Source organism: Emys orbicularis, chromosome 7 (genome assembly GCF_028017835.1).
Source record: "Emys orbicularis isolate rEmyOrb1 chromosome 7, rEmyOrb1.hap1, whole genome shotgun sequence".
NCBI lineage: Eukaryota > Metazoa > Chordata > Testudines > Emydidae > Emys > Emys orbicularis.
In genome coordinates, this window is record NC_088689.1 from 89,330,322 (window position 1) to 89,346,047 (window position 15,726).

At 38.2% G+C, this 15,726-nt stretch overlaps 2 protein-coding genes across 4 annotated transcripts in view; one reads left to right on the forward strand and one right to left on the reverse strand.

The window, feature by feature from the left end:
- ECM2 (extracellular matrix protein 2) overlaps positions 1-4,406 on the forward strand; it is a 33,236-nt gene extending 28,830 nt beyond the window's left edge. The window contains exons 8-10 of the mRNA XM_065408726.1: positions 2,767-3,093; positions 4,193-4,226; positions 4,272-4,406. Coding sequence (XP_065264798.1) covers positions 2,767-3,093; positions 4,193-4,226; positions 4,272-4,406 — 496 coding nt within the window. The remainder of the gene's footprint in view (positions 1-2,766; positions 3,094-4,192; positions 4,227-4,271) is intronic.
- CENPP (centromere protein P) overlaps positions 1-15,726 on the reverse strand; it is a 362,315-nt gene that overhangs the window by 111,690 nt on the left and 234,899 nt on the right. The gene's annotated exons all lie outside the window — the stretch shown is intronic.

A 15,726-nucleotide genomic window follows, 5' to 3' on the forward strand; every position in this document is an offset into this window, starting at 1 on the left:
TCACAGTTAACTCACATGATTAACTCAAAAAAAATTAATTGCGATTAATCGCACTGTTAAACAATAGAATACTAATTGAAATTTATTAAATATTTTTGGATGTTTTCTACATTTTCAAATATATTGATTTCAGTTACAACACAGAATACAAAGTGTACAGTGCTCACTTTATATTTTTTATTACAAATATTTTTACAGTAATAGTATTTAAAATTAGTATTTTTCAATTCACCTAATACAAGTACTGTAGTGCAATCTCTTTATCATGAAAGTTGAACTTACAAATGTAGAATTATGTACAAAAAAAAACTGTATTCAAAAATAAAACAATGTAAAACTTTAGAGCCTACAAGTCCACTCAATCCTACTTCAGCCAATCGCTCAGACAAACAAGTTTAGTTAAAATTTGCAGGAGATAATGCTGCCCGCTTCTTGTTTACAATGTCACCTGAAAGTGAGAACAGGCGTTCACATGGCACTTTTGTAGCCAGTGTTACAAGGTATTTAGTGTCAGATATGCTAAATATTCGGATGGCCTGAAGGTCACCATTCCTACGGCCAGCATTCCAGAGGACATGCTTCCATGCTGATGATGCTCGCTAAAAAAATGCGTTAATTACATTTGTGACTGAACTCCTTGTGGGAGAATTGTATGTCTCCTGTTCTGTTTTACCTGCATTCTGCCATATATTTCATGTCATAGCAATCTCGGATGATGACCCAGCACATGTTCATTTTAAGAACAGTTTCACAGCTTTTCACTTTCACACTTTGACAAAATGCAAAGAAGGTACCAATGTGAGATTTCTAAAAATAGCTACAGCACTTGACCCAAGGTTTAAGAATCTGAAGTGCCGTCCAAAATCTGAGAGGGACAAGGTGTGGAGCATGCTTTCAGAAGACTTAAAAGACTTAAAAGAGCAACACTCAGATATGGAAACTACGGAACCGGAACCACCAAAAAAGAAAATTAACCTTCTGCTGGTGGCATCTGACTCAGATGATGAAAATTAACATGCATTGGTTCGCTCTGCTTTGGATCGTTATCGAGCAGAACCTGTCATCAGCATGGATACATGTCCTCTGGAATGGTGGTTGAAGAATGAAGGGACATATGAATCTTTAGCGCATCTGGCTCATAAATATCTTGTGGCACCAGCTACAACAGTGTCATGAGAATGCCTGTTCTCACTTTCAGGTGACATTGTAAACAAGAAGTGGGCAGCATTATCTGCTGCAAATTGTAACCAAACTTGTTTGTCTGAGCAGTTGGCTGAAGTAGGACTGAGTGGACGTGCAGGCTCTAAAATTTTACATTGTTTTATTTTTGAATTCAATTATTTTTTTGTACACAATTCTACATTTGTAAGTATAACTTTCATGATAAAGAGATTGCACTATAGTACTTGTATTAGGTGAACTGAAAAATACTATTTCTTTTGTTTTTTTACAGTGCAAATACTTGTAATAAAAAATAAATATAAAGTGAGCACTGTACACTTTGTATTCTGTGTTGTAATTGAAATCAATATATTTGAAAATGTAGAAAACATCCAAAAATATTTAAATAAATGGTATTCTATTATTGTTTACCAGTGTGATTAATCACAATTAATTTTTTTAATCGCTTGACAGCCCTGGTATTAACATAGGCTGTCAATTTCAAATTTAATTTTCAATAGATTACTGTACTTAATGTGAATAAAAATATACAATATCATTTTTTTATCTACCCTGATCTCAAGGCTAAAGATTATGTTTTGTTCAGAGCCAAAATGAATACCAACAATAAAAAAGAAACAGTATATTACAAAGAAATACTGTACATCTCATATCTTCCTAGCCAAATTCCTTATTAGCTAAATAATCACAGGTGTTGATCACATCAGTCAATCCACATTAAAAATGGTGATTAAAATAGAACTTTTCCTCTCCTCATCCCTGACAATAAAGTTCTGTCTGAAGCTGGGTTGCTATTTGCTGTCCACCAGCACCCCTACTTTACCTTCAAAAAGAAACAGAAATCACAAGAAGAACTAAGAGTTAACAGACAGGGTCATGACAATACATGGAAGATAAACAGTAACTGGGTGATATTACTTTTTGAAGAAAAGATGCTTATCTTCAGGTACCTAGGTCTGATCCTGCAGTACTTATTCATATAAGCAGTCCCACTGAAGACAAACTTAAAATCAAACTTTATGTCAGTATCAATGGGACACTGAATTAAGTGAAGCAAATGGGACTACTCACGTGTGTAAAGGTTGCTGGATTAGGCCCATTTTAGTGCCACCTTGGCCAACGAGCATGGTCCTATCCTAACCATCTGGATAGGAGCCATGGGAAAAGAGCTGTTAACTGTAAAGAAAAAATGGTGTTTTCTAATATAGCATACTAGTCTATTGCAAATCTGAGATGTTTATCAAGCAAAAATTAGTCCCTGGGGTTTCCTATCTCTGTACTCATATTACTACAGATTTTCCCCCCTCACAACAAAAGCATAAGAATGGCTCCTGAATGAGAAGTTCTGACTTACATTTTTGCTACTCTGATCTTTTTTCCAGAAATAATTATGTCTCTGCCCACACACCATAAAATGAATGTCTTTCTATTAACAGAAACTCTCTCTCACAGAAAAAATATTTTCCCATACTTAAGCAGCTGGACTTCTTGCCACCAACTGAATGTTATTCTGTATGGAGTCCAATGTAAACTATATAGTATACTCTATCATTTACATGTCCCTTTTTGTTTCCTTTAATGCAGGAATTTGGAATCTATTGATCTTTCTTACAATAAGTTATATCACGTTCCCTCCTATCTGCCAAAATCCTTACTGCACCTCGTACTTATAGGAAACCAGATTGAGAGAATACCCGGATACGTGTTTGGTCACATGAAGCCAGGGCTGGAATATCTGTACCTTTCTTTTAACAAACTTAACAATGATGGAATAGATCCAGTGTCATTCTATGGAGCTTATCGGTCTTTGAGAGAGTTATTTTTGGATCACAATGAATTAAAGTTTGTACCATTTGGAATCACAGAAATGAAGGCATTAAGCTTTCTGAGGCTGAACAACAACAAAATACGGTATTTACCAATTCTGCTGTGTTAACTGAGAATATAAAAAGGGATTTAATAAATACTACACTATATTTTAAAATATATTAACATCCTACTCTACATTTTCCATGAACCATAGATTTTAAATATTGTTAGAAGGGACTGAATCCTGAATTCCCTATTGCAATATTTTCCAAGACCATATACAAAAAAGAAGTGTGGTTTAAATCTCCCAATACTGTTTTTAAAAGTGTACAACTCTGAAGTACCAGTATTCTCCAAGTACTCAGTTTGTTAAAGATTTGGGGTCAAATCCCCAGCTACAGCTGTGCTCTGCTTGCCACAGCAGAGGAAAGCGGGGGGGAAAGGTGTCTCTAAGTCACCTTTCTGCTTTTCTGATCCTAAGGCTGACCGGAGGCCCAAACTAGCTACTGACATAACTTGTAGCAGTCTAAGGGCTGGTCTAATTTTTGCTGTGTGGAGCAGATTCCTCCTCATGCAACCAAGGATCACCAGAGTGCAGCACTTTCCAGAAACATCTCCTCCAGCCCTGTCACACTCCCTATGAAGCAGGTGATCTCAGAGTGGCTACACCAACTTTCTGTCACCTTTGCCAGGGGAATCCTCAAGTGCTCCTTTAGGGCACTTTTTCAGCTAGTTCGCATTGCCTGAACAGCACAAAGCAGCTTCATGGGCTAAGAATCTTGTCCATGTTGTCAAGACAAGAATTTATCTAATAACTAATGTATTCCAAGAATTTCTTAATAAAAGGTAAGTAATTATATTAAGAGGTAGCAATGCAAAAAGAAACATTCACACTGTGTTACAAAGTATCATTTGTGACGTAAACTCATTTTTGAAATATACCAATTATGTCTACTTGAACCTTCAAGTAGCATATATCTATTAATTCAGACAGAACTGAAAGACTATCACTACAGTATAGAACTAAAAATAAAAATAACTACCTTTGGGGTAATTTATATCTATTTTTAATGCTGATCAAATCCAAACCTTTTTTAGAAAAACCTTCTTAGTCAGTATCTCTAAAATGAACAACTTGTATGGAAGGAGCTTACTAGTACACTTTAGTAACTAAGCCAAAATGTATCTTATGATTTCACAGAACAGTCCCTCCAGAACGCATCTGTAGAGCTATTGTCAATGATGACAATGTTGATGATGACAGTAATGATGATGAGGAGGAGGTTGAAGATTCACGTTTGGAACATCTTCATCTTGAAAACAATTTTATCAATACAAGAGAGCTGTCACCATATGCATTTTCATGCATAAGATCCTATTCCAGTGTTGTTCTGAAACCACAGAAGATCAAATAACAAACACCATATATTTTCATTGCAAAACCCATTTTCTTACCTGAAGTGACATTATTTATTCTCCATCTGATACACAGATCAGCTGATCTCCTAGTTAAAAGATGTCTCAGCACTGTTCATACACTATTATTTTCCTAACGGTGTCAATTGATATATTAGTGTATCACCTAAAGACTGCTTAATTTGTTTAGTTTATACTGTTAAATATACATACACACACATGCAAAAATATGCAATTTAATAAGGGACTTTTTCAAGTACTATTAATAACATGTCAACTTGAAAAAGAGTTTAAGTGGGGATATGGAAGAGGTCTATAAAATCATGACTGGTGTGGAGAAAGTACATAAGGAAGTATTGTTTACTCCTTCTCATAACACAAGAACTAGGGCTCATCAAATGAAATTAATAGGCAACAGGTTTAAAACAAACAAAAGGAAGTATTTCTTCACACAATGCACAGTCAACCTGTGGAACTCCTTGCTAGAGGATGTTGAGAAGGCCAACACATTAACAGGGTTCAAAAAAGAACTAGATAAATTCATGGAGGATAGATCCATCAATCACTATTAGCTAAGATGAGCAGGGATGGTGTCCCTAGCCTCTGTTAGCCAGAAGCTAGGAATGGGCGATAGTGGATGGATCACTTGATGATTACCTGTTCTGTTCATTCCCTCTGAAGCACCTGGCTTTGGCCACTGTTGGAGGACAGGATACTGGGCTAAATGGATGTTTGGTCTGACCCAGTATGGCCATTTTTATGATGGCAGTAGGGAATGATTATAAAAGACTCACACCTTTTATTTTCCAGATAATTATTTTCAATAATCTATTGGCCTGCTCCTCTGAGGGATACTATAAGAAACTGCCACTCTGTTTTACCAGATAAACTGCTGATCCTGAATGATCTTTTCTTTTTCTGAATGGATGAAAGAGAAGATGGAACAGCTTAATTCAAGGGTTGCCCTTTAAAAAAGGCCTCTATGTTGTAGTAGGCAGCACACAAAAGAGTCTGAAGTCACATGTGCACATCCAGGTTTTTACCCCTTCCTCTGGAGTTGAAATTATTCTGCAGTCGGGTCTGGTGATGCAGATGAACATATGGATATTATTTCCCACTTTTACTATGCAAATTCACTATGTAAATTAATGTACACAAATATAGGATTCATACATAAACAGTCAAGGACCAAGAGTTTTTTGTTTTTAAACTTAATATCAATAGCTATTATATACAGCATATATAGTGCACATACACAAGGCAGATTACTCTGTTTTCTCTAAAATGAAACAACCACTAATGTATAGAAGATAGAATCCTGTTAATTTTCTTTTAATTTTTCTCTTATAAAATTAGATGACCATACATGAAGCACAATTATATTCTGCCTGACTGCAAACCAAATTATGTATAATGCACTGCTTGTAAAAATTGGCGTGGTATGTGGCCTTTTTTGTAAAAACAACTGCTTTGGTTATTTTGCTTGGTTAAGTATGGTCATACAGGTATGACATACAGATTAACTTTTTTTATACAATGTTCTACTTTTCACAACTTTATTTAATAATTAAAATATTTTTGCATTTCTACGCATTGAATCCTTTAGGTTTCTCAGTAGTATCTAATACACAATGTTCTGTGAACAAAAAGTAAGTGACAAACTACATTTTCAGAGCTTTTTTCAATTTAAATTTTTTGGCGAGGATGACAATATTATATATTGTTAAATAAGGTCTAGACTTAAGAGAAAGTATATTAAAAAATTACAAATCAAAACACTGCTATTCAAGTTTTAAAAGGAAAAGACAACACTGAAGTTGTTTTTCAGCACTGTTGAGAAGTTCTCGCTAAAAATGCATCCGCAAAAAACATATTGAGCATACAAATCTACCCAAAGGAGAAGTTCCAGAAACATAAGCCTCTTTATCACAGAGCTTTGTGTATTGTTAAAACAATTGTAAGCAAAAGAGTGCACGGAAAATCTCATTTAATATATTGGGGCCAGAAACAGGAATTTTAAAGATGTGAATTACTATAAATTATGAAAAGGTTTTTGAAATATCTGATCATTTTAGGTGGTAAAAAGTCCCTTACGTACATTCATGTATTTTCTTACATACTGTGATAGGAGAGAAAAGGACGAGTATTTTATATATTACATTTTCATAACTGGCTATTTTTTCAATTCTAATTCAATCTTTTAGGAAACATGTTCAAAAAGGGCAACTCCTTCTAATACAGAGACCAACTGCAGAAAGGGAATTGGCGGATACCACTAGAAATATAGTGGATAATTTTTTTAAAATAAAATTTTCATAAAGGACTGTCATTAATGGCAAAACTCCCATTGACTTAAAGAGGAACAGAATTGGACCCTGGAGTATTAATGACTTAGGATCGCCTCTCTGATTCCTCTAAATATTTCAATGTATATTGAGCATGGGCAAGTTAGACTCATTCATTCCTCAAGCTTTTGCTCTGTATTACCCAACCAGTTATGTCATTAGGGAAATTAAATAACAAGTGTATTCTTAGTTCTAACATCTAACTGTAGAATATGTCTGAACAACATCATAACATAATAAAACAAGAGAAGAAATATATATATATATTTTGCAGAAGGGAAAAAGCTTCTCACATACGAGAGGGCGGGAGAGGGGAGGAGGAGCGGGGGTATGTGAACACTGCTTCAGCTACTCCCAGTTGAGAACTCTTCCTCCTTGACCGCAGGGAGAATATTTATTGCTCCCAGCCCTCCACCCCCAAAGCTCCACTCTAGCTAGTGGGGTGAGAGTTCTCTCCGATCCTCAGGAGTTCTTTGCATGATTTTGTAGAAACTGTCAGAAGTCATAGATAGTGGCATAAATGTTTTCAACCTTTTAGAAGTAGCTAGGTCATGCAGACATCACAAGAACATCTACTGAAATGGCTTACTTGTATCTAGTTATTCAAGTAACAACACACATTGTCAGCATCATATCTATTTTTGGTTGTGTGGAGGTTACTGCACACAGGGATTACTTTCAAAAACTTTATCACAAGTATCCAATACCAATTTCTTCAAAATTTCATTGCCATTCAGGCCAAAATGGCCAAAATTACAGGTTTGCATCTCAAATAATCATGTACACACTTTGCTGTTCTATTTTCAATGGCCAAAACATTCTACAAGAAACTTAACAAATCCATTTGAATCATTTTTTGAATTCTCTAAATTTTAATTAATATTATTTGTGTCCCTGTGCCAGTTATAGGTCATTGGTAATGAATGCTATTGAAGGGTTTCACTTTTCATCCAAGCTAGGCAAAACTGTGCCTGAAAGGCCTGTAGCAGAGGATGGCACAGCGTACCACCACCCAGTGTCCTAGAGACACTGGATCAGATTTTCAAAAATATTTAAGTGTCTAAAGAGGCAGATAGGCACCTACTGGGATTTTCAAAAGTGCCTAAGCAGGTGAGGCACCTAATTCCCATTGCTTTCAATGGGAGTCAGGTACCTAACTTGCTTAGATGCTTTGCAAAATCCCACTAGATGCCTATCTGCCTTTTTAGATATCTAAAAACCTTTGAAAATCTGGCTTGTTGTGCCTGCTTGAGAAACAATGCCTCTTGGAAAACAGGGGGAATCAGCCACTTTACAGGGTGCAGCATAACATTTATGTTATGTGGGAAGTGCTCTGCTAGCCAGAGTTATTAACAGTTGGGCATTGAGTCATGGGGGCCTCAGGTAAAATCCTGGCCCTACTGAAGACCATGGCTGGGCTGCACCATGCAATGTGTCTCTGCTGCTGCTGGGCTGGGTCTGGGCAGCGAGTCTCCCCACTGCTGCTGGGCTGGGCCTGGGCTGCGAGTCTCCCCATTGCCAGTTGCAGTGATCTATCAGAAATCAAGGGGTGGGACTACCATTCTCCCTGGCTGGTGCAACAGCAGGGCCAACAAAAAAAAGCCAAGAAAGCCAGAACTCAGGGCCTGTAGCTCCCAACCTGGGACTGTGGGTTCTGAGGCCAACCAGAATCAGGAACAGTTGAGAGGGATGTGATTGTTTCAAAAACTATTTTGAAAAAGTACTTGCAGATAAAAAAGTTACTTATGCTTTAAATACCTTTAAAATGTGCTTAAATACAAGTACAAAGTACAGAATGTTCAAAGTGACTGCGCACAAGTATGTATGGAACCTCAAAATACTTATATACATAAATACAAATGTACTTAAATAGATGGGGACACTTGGCAAAACCCCCACTGACTTTATTGGGGTGTAGATTTCATCCCTCATGCTTAAAAGCTAAGGACTGTGTTTATACCTGGTCCCTGCACATGACTAAGGCCATGTCTACACTAGCGAGCTTACAGCAGCACTGCTGTAAGATAGCTCATGCAGCCACTCAATGCTGACAGGAGAGAGTTCTCCTGTCCACTTAATTAAACCACATCCAACGAGCAGCAGTAGCTATGTTGGCAGGAGAAGCTCTGTCAGCGTAACTTACGTCTCTCAGAGGGGTGTTTTTTTCACACCCCTGAGCAACATAAGTGCTAGTGTAATAGCCTAAGGCTACACTACAGAGCTTGCAACTGCATTGTTGTAGCACTGCTAGTGCAGATGCTCTAAGCTGACCGGAGAGAGCTCTCCCATCAACTTAATTATTCCAGCCCCCGCAAGCAGCAGTAGCCATGTCAGCGAGAGAAGCTCTCCTGCCAACATAGCACTATCCACACGGGCACTTAGGTTGATGTAACTTACATTGTTCAGGCGGGTGGCTTATTCACACCCGAGTGACATAACTTATACCAACGTAAGATGTAGTGTGTACATAGCCTCAGTGAAGGAGGAAGAGTGGGAAGGGAAGAATGGCAGAGAATTGGGAAAAATCCAATCATCCTTGTTTGAAGCAGGCATGTATAGTACAGGGCAGGTCCCTTCCTGTCACAGGGCTGGGTTCCCTAGATTCTTACTGAAAACAGTCATCATGCACACCAGTGAGAAGTTCAGCACCAAGTGGTTTATTTACAATGGGCTTTATACAGGTTTGTTCCCCAGAGCATAAGTCTTTACATACTACCAAGGCACAGGGCAGGAGTTGGGGAGAGATCTCACCTCTCTGAGACCTTAGGCTTCTCTGGCCCTTCCTTCTAGCCATCCCCCTCAATGATGTCTCTTCCTGCCTCTCTTTTAACTGTTAGCTTCAGTCACCCAGCAATTAGTTAAGCACTTAGTACTTAAACTACTACCTCATCAATTTACCTCATGTGGGGACCCTTCCTAAAGGTACAGATTGGTGAGTCAGCTTTAGGTTACTAACACTCTTGCACACTTCTCTGGTACTAAGAACAATATTAAATTTGTCTTTGTATTTATTCTTACTCAGGTAAAAGATACAGTAAAAGCAACTGTTAAATTAGCTATTACTTAAAATCATGAATAAGACTTATGTGCTCTTAAGTACAATCTCATATATTGTGTACTTCCTTATTAAATTCAACAAAAGGCAGCTGAATTATCAGATGATAAAAATATTTTGCATTTTAAGCAATGTTTTTCAGTCAAGTATCTAAAACTGCTATTCAAAAATTAAGTGCTTGTCTGTGAGCTTTAATCTAGTCCAGGGGTTCTCAAACTGGGGGTCGGGACCCCTCAGGGGGTCGCAAGGTCATTACATGGGGGGTCATGAGCTGTCAACCTCCACCACAAACCCCGCTTGCCTCCAGCATTTATAATGGTGTTAAATATTTTAAAAGTGTGTTTAATTATTGGGGGGGTCGCACTCAGAGGCTTGCGATGTGAATGGGGTCACCAGTAAAAAAGTTTGAGACCCACTGATCTAGTCCTCTTTGACATGGAACTAATCAAAGCACATAAATGAACTGATAATATATGCCAGCAAGATGCACATGGACAATTAGTCTGCAGCAGCTAGTGCAGAGTAGATTCATACCCCAGTTTGCTGAGAATTAAATGTTGGGATAGACAAGCCCTTAATCTCACAATGTATTTGTGACAAATGTTGATTATACTTAACTTTCTGTAGCTAGTACAGCAACTATCACATATCATGGTGATGATAAAACTATGAGAACCATGCCAGAGTTGCCTTTTTTGTATTGCTTTTTAATGTAGCATTCAAATCATGTGCAATCCTCTATAACACTTTTGTGAACCAGAAATAAATGTTATTGTCAAGTTTCTAATTTCAAGCCTTTTATAATTCTTCAGATAACTTCTAAAACAGCAGTATCTCCAACTCCATTGCTAACTAACAGTTTTTCATTACCATTCTTCAAACATCTCATTGTATACTCCCCGGTTTTAAACTGTACAGGAATCTTGGAGGAGGAACAATTAAATTGAGCCTTCTAATGTTCTACAGTTTTAAATTCCACTGTTACTGGTAAACTGTCTTTGTTATTGTGTTCAGTGAATCAAATGAACAATGCAAAATGTTAAAACACAATTTCCACTAACAGCTGTCACTGGAAATTACCACAAGTTTAGCAGAAAAAGGAGTGCTAGTAAGCAATAAGCACTGACCAAAAGCAGAGTGGGTCAACTTGTCACAGATCAAATAAAAGGCCTGGAAAGTCCCTGATGACATGACAAAGATATTTCTATAAATTTAATTAAAGGAAAATAGAAGTTTCGCTCTGTCATGAACTGGGAAATTTGTGTTTTTTTTGTTTTTTTTTAAATAAATATCACATTCCGTCAGCTTATCTGGTTGATACAAACCTGCCTGACTCTCTGGAATTGAAAAAGGTTGATAAGGGGAGAAACCAACAGAAAACAAAACAGTAGCAAAGAGAAGTCTCCTTGAAGAGATTTCTCTTCAATGGGAAGAAACTACCTGGCTGGTGAGAGTAGTGATCAAAGGTGATCCAAAAAACGCAGACTCTAGAAAAGGGAGAGGTTTTTGGATGAGCTAGGAGAAGCTGACAGGTTGGGAAGATGGAGAGAGAGAGAGAGAGAGACAAGGCAACACACACCATGAGCAGGACGGGCTGGAGTTAGCTGGGATGAGGCCAACTTGCAAAGGTGTAAGTAATACATGGTGTAAGCCTTTCACTGTTGTTACATTTTGCTTTAAATGCTTTCTATCTTTTAAGTAATGAAAAAATGACACTTTATTTTGAAGAAGCAGTTTCTATATCATTGCAAATGTATGCTGTCACAGGAATGCAGAGAAAAAGGGGTTGCTAGTGCCCAATACTGCTGGGCCTGCAGAAGTAGTCATGATTAATACCCAGAGGGCAGCAACAAAGGTCCTGGTCCAAGAGTGGGCAAATCGCAGAATTCCCCAGGAGTGAAAAAGATCTGAGGTCTGACACCTGTGGTGGAGAGACCAGAAGAAGGGACAGTGGTGTAGCTAAATAAGTAACCATGACAAGTTGTATCCATATGAAACATATTTTAAATCATTTAATAGAAAATTTACTTGTAAACAGAATTATTTACTTAGTGGACTTTACTGTCATTTCACAATATACCTTTAAGCAGCTATAATCTTGCCATGACATACTAAAAACATCACAGTTATAAACTTCATGGAAAAACAGATGAGACCAAATATAATATCCTGTTTACCTATATACATTATAATTTAAATTATATTAAATTGTATTTAAATTACTCAAACTGTCTTTTCCTATTTTTCAACAAATATTTCACCAATGTGTAATTACGTCCTATATTAAGATTATTTGTATAAAACATATTACATAAAATTTAGTAGCATACAATGAGGCACTATCATAGGTAAAATTAAATAATCAAAATAATGTCATGCAGCATAGCTACTACTAAACATATGTTTACTCTTTTAGAGTGAAATTCACTTCACCAGCATAAAGCCTGGGTAATCTTTTTAGCACTTGATATGGAACAGTTACAGTAAGTGGTTCTTTGAGATACACTGTCCATATATATTTCACTCTTGGCACCCCACTGTGCTTGAGATCAGAATATTTTGGCCAGCAGTGTCTGTTGCCACTAGGGTGACCAGATGTCCCGATTTTATAGGGACAGTCCCGATTTTGGGGGCTTTTTCTTATATAGGCACCTATTACCCCCCACCCCCTGTCCCGATTTTTTACACTTGCTATCTGGTCACCCTAGTTGCCACTGAGAATCCTTGGGCCCCATACCGAGGGCATAAAGGGCAGAGCAGACCAAATTGCCACTCAGTTCCTTTTCCCATACAAAATCCATATGTTATAGGACTCCATTGCAGCAGGGAAGGAGGGTGGATTGTGCTCTATATATGGACAACACACCTAAAAGAACCACATTTGTTGTAAGGTAAGTAAACATTTCTTCTTCTTCAAGTATTTGTCTGTATATATTCCACTCTTGGTGAAACATAAATAGTGATCTGATATAAGGAGGTCAGAGACGATTTAAATGAAGATTGCAATGCAGCTCTGTCAAAAGCAGCACCAGATCTGGGCACCTCTACCAAGGAAGTGTCTCGTAAAAGCATGGACCAAACCCAACGTAGTTGCTCTACATGTTTCTGAGAGTATGTCTACCAGCAGCTGGAAGGTGTGATTCCTAGCTCAGGTAAATGTACATGTGCTAGCTCTGCTCAAGCTAATGCACTAAAAATAACAGTGTGGCCAGGGCGGCACAGGTGGTGGCTTAGGCTAGTCACCTGTGTATGTACTCAAAAGGGGTTGAACAGGATTGTACTTGGGTGGCTAGCCTGAGCTGCTCCCCATAGTGCCACAGCCATACTTTGTGCTAGCTTTGAGAAGCCACAGAAGCTGTCTGACCCCTAGTGGAGTGAGTTCTAATCAGCAATGGGGGAATCTAAAATGGCTAGCTTGTAACCATTTAGAAAGTCTCTGGCCCTTCAGTCTATCTGCATGCAGCAAACAGTCTCAGGGAGACTTGGTTCTATGTAGATAGAATGATAATGCCCTAAGAAGATCCAGAGTGTGTAATCTGGCCTCTCGCTAATTGGAATGTGGTTTCAGGAAGAAAACTGGTAAATGGATCAAGTGAAAATCAGTTACTACCTTAGGTCTGAACTTGGTATGGGACCTAAGGGTAATCTTGTTCTTACAGAATACCGTACATGACGACTTACCTAGACTCAATCTCCTGTGCATAGTGGCACATTAAACAACCCACTCCTTCTACTGCTGTCTGTCCAGAGCAAGATGTTGAACTCCATCAAAAGCTGTCTCCATGAAGGGCCTTCCATAAAAACCTGCATTTCCCCATTCTTCAGGCTGATATAATTACAACTAAGAAAGCTGTAATCATAGACAAATGCAATGGGGACCAAGTTGCCATGGGCTCTAAAGGATGTCCCATTATGCCTGTTAGGAGCACATAAAGATCCCAGGCAGGAGGAGGATCCTTAACTGGGGGGAAAGCATTCCCTTTAGGAATCTGGTCACAATTGGGAGGGAGAAGGCTATGTTCTGGATGGGAGGGCAATTTGAGGCTATGGCTCCCAAGTGCACGCAGATAGACCTAAAAGAAAGTTCTGAACTCTTTAGAGACAGAAAGATGGAATCTGGAAGTCAGTAGGTGATAACTGACATTGTTCAGCCCCAACTTCTTTCACTTGGCTGCCAAAATTATTCTGGAGGAATCTTTTCTACTTGGGAGCAACATATTTTGGACATCAAAAGAACATGGATGTTCTCTCCATCTCTGTCAACCAATCAGTAATTAGGCTGAAAGGAGTAGGGTGGATGCTCCCATTGTCCTGAGGTTTTAAGTCTGACAGGAGAGGTAAGGGTCTCGGTGGATGAGCTGATGGTAACTTCAGATCTGGTACCAGAACTGCCTTGTCCAGGCTGGGTCTGGTCTGTCATGATAACTGTGATCCCATCCTGCCTGATCTTCCTTAATACTCTCAGAATCAGAGGGACAGGAGGGTAAGGATACATCATTCGTATTGAAGAAGAAATGCATCCAACAAGGATGCTGAACTTAGGTCTTCCCTGGAGCAGAATTTTAGATATTTCTTCTTCTCTATTGCAAATAGGTCTGGGAATGGAAGATGATTATTTCTCACTAGTGATCCATTAAGAATTGTCTGCTTAGACTATCTGCCGGGGCATTTTTGCAGTCCTAGGAGGTGAGGGGCTATGGAAGAATTTTTTTCTGTAATGCACTAACTCCAGAACCATACTTGCTTCCTGACATAGAGGGGAATGACCGGGCTTCTCCTTGTTTGATTAAATAAAACATGGTTGTCGTGTTGTCAATCATAATTTCAGACACAGAAAGATAGGTAAGAAAATGGCACATGCTCATTCAACTGAGCTCTAATACATGTATAGATTATAAAGCCAGAAGGAACCATTGCAATCATCCAGTCTGACTTCCTGTATAACACAGGCCACAGCATTCCCTGAATTAATTTGTCTGAACTAGAGCATATCTTTTAGAAAAACATCCAATCTTGATTTTAAAATTTCCAGTAATGGAGAATCCACCATAGCCCTTGGTAAGTTGTTCCAATGGTTAATTACCCTCACAGTTTAAAATGTGTACCATATATTTCTAGTCTGAATGTGTCTACCTTCAACTTCCATTGGATCTTGTTATACCTTTGCTAGATTGAAGAGCTGATTATCCAAGTTTTGTTTCCCATGTAGGTACTTACAGACTGTGATCTAGTCACCCATTAACCTTCTCTTTGTTAAACTAAATAAACTGAGTTTCTGGAGTCCATCTCTATAATGCATGTTTTCTAATAATTTTCATGGCTCTTCTCTGAGCTCTCAATCTATCAACATCCTTCTTGAATTGTGCATACCAGAATTGGACACAGTATTCCAACAGTGGTCACGCCAGTGCCAAATATACAGGTAATTTAACCTCCCTATTCCTACTTTCAAGAATTGCATTAGCTTTTTTGGCCACATTATCACTCTGTGAGTTCATATGCAACTGGTGATCTGCCAGGTAAGCCTACACAAAAATGAGAAAGCTAGTTAAACTGAAATTAAAAGGAGCAGTCACAAGGGTGAAATACCTGCAGGTTGCATGTAAACTATTGTAAAATACCATAATAAAGGCTCAAACTAAATGTATACCTCAAAAAAGAAAAAACAGGAAGCGGACTCCCTTGACCCACCTTCCCTCCTGACCCCCTCCCCCCCCCCAAAAAGCCACTATGGCTAAACAATAGAATAGAAGAGGCAGTCAGAGGCAAAAAGATATCTGTCAAATATTGGAAGAAAAACCTACTGAAGAAAATCGAAAGGACATAAACTCTGAAAAGTCAAGTGTAAAAATATAATTAGGCAGGCCAAAAAGAATTTGAAGAGCAACTAGCAAAAGACACAAAAACTAAACAGCAATT